General features: G+C 56.9%; 1 protein-coding gene across 1 annotated transcript; it reads right to left on the bottom strand.

The window, feature by feature from the left end:
- Positions 1-894: 894 nt before the first annotated feature.
- LOC123125858 (AAA-ATPase At3g50940) lies at positions 895-2,662 on the bottom strand. Its single transcript, XM_044546305.1, has one exon. The coding sequence runs from the start codon at positions 2,569-2,571 to the stop codon at positions 1,096-1,098; it is 1,476 nt and encodes a 491-aa protein (XP_044402240.1). The 5' UTR covers positions 2,572-2,662; the 3' UTR covers positions 895-1,095.
- Positions 2,663-5,231: the final 2,569 nt, after the last annotated feature.

Here is a 5,231-nt window from a genome sequence, read left to right as displayed (position 1 = left end):
GATCGTCTTGGCCTCCTCTCTCTCGTCCCACTACATTGGAGTCGTTTCCGGCGTCGATCATCTCGGCCTCCTCTCTCGTCCTACTGCACGGACGATACCATGGCGCGAGCACTGCATTCTCCTCCCCTGTCCATTGTCTTTGCGCGAGCACCGCAACTAGTTCGCCACGGTGACACTCGCTGTGCCGTCGGCGGGGTCGCTCGCCCACGACTCCATGCTCGTCATGTCGGACACGGCACCATGGCCACTATCCACCGCAGCCGCTATGGTCCGGCGCACACTGTATTTCTTCTCCCCCTTCCTCTGCTAGCTCTTAACCCTGTGTGCTAAGTGCAAGTGGTAGCTCTTAATCATACCCCATGCGGGCAACCAAACAGCGTGTAGTTGTATGCGCCGAGACAATGCAGGCAACCAGACAACGTGCCAAAGTCGATCCCCTAATGCAGGAAGTCCATATGCAGGCAACCAACTTGCATATGTCGCATATGAAGCTGTTTTTCTAGAGCCAGGCTGGGTTGAGATGTGTATGCAACGCAGGTACTGTTCACTACTGCAACCAAACACGCCCAAAGGGGTTGTCCCTGAGGAGACAAAGAAGGTGGGAGGAGGGGGTGGGCACGAGGGAGGATGGGAGTAGTGGGAGGGGCGGCCACAGGAATTTCGACGCTGCCCTCAACTTGTTTGACAAAATATCAAGCTAAACATATGAACCAGTTTTTGCGGAGAAAAAATCAAAACGAAAACCAGCACAAAATAAAAACCGTGCTCGAATCTCGAATCTCGGAGTAAGAAAAGAACTGATAAACCTGGATAAAATAACCGATGATATATACAGTCTTCTTTTATTGAAAATACCGCAATACATACGTTCTTTTAACACCAAAAGAGCTGGACGAAACTTTTTGTAACAACACTCTAAAACAAAACAAACTTTGGCATGCCTAGTAGAAAACTTCTTTTTGCTAGCATGCATGGAGAGTGGATCATGCATGCTATAAACATGTACGCGCGCGCGGTAAAAAAATCACTCTCTCGTAGGCACACAATTTTTAATCATTGATAGACCACTCGATCCTACTGCTAGCTTTCATCTTATTATGTCTCGTCGTTATCATAATCATCATCGTCGCCATTATCCTTAGCATCATAGCAATCCTCCTCCTCCTCCTTAGCATCATCACCAGAATCCTCCTCCTTGTAGGCAGTGGCAGATTCTGCCAACAATTCTTTTTTTGACTTTAGGAGGTCGATAAGAGCATGGAGCACGACATCAGGCTCTTCGCTCCTCATCAAGGTCTCGGCGACCTCCGCAGGCGTCACTTCCACCTCCGCCATCAGCTCCTCGATCTGTGGATACGTGGCATGGTAGTCGATGGAGTGGTAGTTGTTGACGAGAATCCTGAAGGCCTCGGTGGTGCAGTATCCCATGTGGACGTGCATGTCCATCCTGCCGGGCCGTAGAAGCGCAGGGTCGAGACGGTCCTTGTAGTTGGTCGTGAAGACGATGATCCTCTCCTCCCCGCTGGTGGACCATAGGCCGTCGATGATGTTGAGAAGCCCGGACAAGGTTACCTGCTTGTTGTTCTCGTCCTTGGTGCTAGAAGTGTTACTAGTATCATCTCGTTGTTTGAGGTCAATGGTGCAGTCGATGTCCTCGATGACGAGGACGGACTGGTTGGTCATCCCGATGAGAAGCTTCCTGAGGTCGGAGTTGCTGTGGACGCCGGTGAGCTCGAGGTCGTATATGTCGAACCTGAGGTGGTTGGCCATGGCGGCGATGAGGCTGGACTTGCCGGTGCCGGGCGGGCCGTGTAGCAGGTAGCCCCTCTTCCAGGCCTTGCCGATCTTCTTGAAGTATGCCTTTCTTTTGATGAACTTGTCGAGGTCGTCGATGACGGAGTGCTTGAGCGTGCGGTCCATGGCGACCGTGTCGAAGGTGGAGGGGTGGTTGAGGTCCATGGGAGACCAGTCGGAGCCGTCGTTCATGTAAATGGTGAGAGGCCTGTCCTTGTCCCTTATCTCCTTGGCGGTGGCGAGGATGTGGGGGACGTAGGCTTTGATGGCCTTGTCCTTGTGCTTCTTGTGGAAGGTGAGCTCGTAGTACTGCCTGCCGCCGCCGCGGCCGAGGGTGGTGGAGGAGTCGCCGGGGAGGTCGTGGGAGTGGAGGCTCCATCTGAACTCGGCGCCTTGGTAGACCTCGATCATCTCCTCGCCCTCCTCCATGCCGAGGACGAGCTTCTCGGGGTTGTCGTCGTCGTCCAAGCCGCCGCTGCTGAGGTGCAGGCGCTGCACGTCGCGGGTGGCGTTGTCGTTCTCCATGCGCGACGCGAGGTAGGTCTTGACGGAGTAGAAGACGTTGTTGGTGTAATACCCGTCGGTCTTCTCGACGACGATGGTGTGGCGCCACGCCATGCGGGACTGCAGGCCGCTGAGGCAGTAGGAGAGCAGGCTGCGCGCCTCGGGCGGGATCAGGTCGTTGGCGAGGCTGCGCACCAGCATCATGGACGCGGCGACGGACGTGGCCATGGCCATGACCTCTTTCGCCTTCTCGTAGGACGACGACGAAGGCATGGCGACTTGGCGACTAGGGTCTGAATCGATCGGTTTCTACTAGAAAAGGGCAGGCGAACCCGCGTGAATGTCTCGATCTGATTCTGATGGCGCTTCTGCTGTTTTGGGGACCTGGCTGCCACGGTGCCACTTCTTATACTAACCTGAGCCTGCCTGAGTACGTCGCAAAACTGGACTGGAATCCGACACAAACTCAATCTCTCCTAATAAACTGCCGAAACACTAACGCCCACACATATGGCACTTCTCCAACTCGCCCACACGCCTGGATCGTCGTTAATCTTGACACGAAAACGTGGATTTTGTGTGCCACGTAGGACGGGGCTGGTGTGTGTGGGCGTTGGAGAGTTTGCCCACACGCCCCGCACCATGCTGTTTGCCAGCTGCGTGTGTAGGCGAACTAGTTTCTGCCCACACAGCCACCACCTAGTCCATGCGCGTGTGGGCGAACTGCTTTTCGCCCACACGACGACTCCTACGTTGTGGATGGCAACTGCAGTTACGCGAACGTGGCAACTAGGTAAACACACATGACAACTATAATTCATTGCTAGACGGCAACTGCAGTTGCGCGTACGTGGCAACCAGATAAACACACATGGCAACTGTGATTAACCATACATGGCAACTATGGTTGGACCACACGTGACAACTAGGTAAACATACATGGCAACTACTGTTTGACCATATGTGGCAAGTAGTTAATCACATACGGCAACTACGGTTTGATTACACGCGGCAACTACCATAAATTAGACATGGCAACTATAGTTAACCAAAACAGATAGAGTTGCCATGCTTTTACAACTACACTTGCCATCCCGGATAACTACATCTGTCATCCCGGATGGCAACTAAATCGTCGTCCCGCAGGTACCTAACGTAGCTGCGCCAGGACGTGTGGGCATTCTTGCTTCGTGCCACACGCGCGAGGTGGAGATGAGTAGTACTTGTTGGGCGTGTGGCACGAAGTAGCTACGCCCACACGTGTGGGCAATTCTAATGTGCGCCCACACACAGTCCGTGTGGGCTGCCTCGTACTCACGCCACACACGATGTGTGGGCGGATGCATAAACTGCTGCTCACGGAACAAAAGTTTGGATTTATTTACTATCTTAATATTGACATCTGAGTTTGTGTCGATCCGAATTGGGAGACGATCGAATTGCCCAGCGGCAGAGAGCGAGAGAGAGCGAGAGCGAGCGCTTTCGCCGTGCGTCACTCCGACGCCAATGTCCACCTCCCATCCGCCGTCGGCCACTCCGGTGATGTCGGCCACCCCTTCCCTCCCCCTCACCTTCCCCTTCCCCATGGCCTCGAGTCCCAACTCTGTGGCTGCGCCATCTCGTCGTGCGGGGGAGCGGCCGGTGGTGTCTGGGCTCGGCATCTCCTCGTGCTCGGAGTCGTCGGGTGCCGGGGGCGGACATGAGGTCTCGTCGGGGACGCGGCGCGTCGTGGGCTTGGGCGCCGGTCCTGTGGCTGTGGGCGCGAGGACGAGCGGTCACCGGCAGGTGGCGCCCTGGGCTCCGGCCCCGCCGTCCAAGAAGACCTTGTGGAGGCAGCGCCATGACCGAGATCTGCAGGCCCTGCAGCAGCGCCCCCGTCCTCCTTCGTCTTCCCCGCGCCGTGAGATGTCCCCGGACATGGAAGGGCTCTGTTTCCGATGCCTTCGTGAGGGCCACTTCCGGCCCTACTGCACCAACCCCATCGTTTGCATCAGATGTGGCGAGGAGGGGCATGGCACCAGGGGCTGCAAGCGGCCTCGCAGTCCTTCTTCAGAAGCGGAGCTTCGTCGTCAAGCGGTGGCCATGGTGGCGAGGCGCACTTCCCGGGTGGCATCTCCCCCAAGCAACTCGCTTCCGCCGCCGCCGCTCCCCCCGACGGCCCCGGCGCAGGCGTGGCCGCGGCTTGGCGCGCAGCATCTCCCTCCCACGGCCCCTAGGCTACAGATGCAGATGGACTCGGCCATGGGGCCGTCGGAGTTGTGCGTCGTTCGTCGTACTCCGCCTATGGATGACCTGGAGAGGCACTTACAGCTAGCCATGGTGGTGTACGCGGGTGGAGCTCGGAGGGCGATGTCGCCGAAGTTCATGATTGAGGCGATTCAGGACAAGGTGGGGGTTCCGCCAGAGAGGATGTCGATCCATCGCCACCGGCCGGAGGATTTCCTCGTCGTCTTCGCGCGGGCGGAGGACATGAACAGGGTGAGCGCCATGCCTGTGATGGAGCATAGGGGAGTTCGGTTGTACTTCAGGCAGTGGATCCGGCAGGCCCAGGCTGTTCATGCGGCCATGCAGTTCAAGGTCAAGATTGTGATGGAGGGGATCCCGCCCCATGCCTGGGAGCGGGAGGTGGCAGAGACATTGCTGGGGTCGTCGTGCCTAGTGGACATGATTGGACCAGAGACGAGCTCCCGGTCGGACCTCTCGGCGTTCAGGCTGACTGCGTGGTCGGCGCAGCCAGAGGAGATCCCGTCGCTGCGGTGGCTGGTCGTGCCGGAGCCAGGTTTGAGGTCGCCGTTGATGGAGCCGACGCTCTTGCAATATAAAGTGTTGATTGACGTCGACGAGATATCTGACTACACTGCAGCCGATGAGCCTCTGTTCTTGAGATCGTCTTCCGGAAGTGACCTGAGTGGGCTGCCTGATGATCCGAGTGC

Source organism: Triticum aestivum, chromosome 5D (genome assembly GCF_018294505.1).
Source record: "Triticum aestivum cultivar Chinese Spring chromosome 5D, IWGSC CS RefSeq v2.1, whole genome shotgun sequence".
Lineage (NCBI taxonomy): Eukaryota > Viridiplantae > Streptophyta > Magnoliopsida > Poales > Poaceae > Triticum > Triticum aestivum.
The sequence above is the reverse complement of the archived record's forward strand: the minus strand, read 5'-3'. Positions and strand labels throughout refer to the sequence as shown.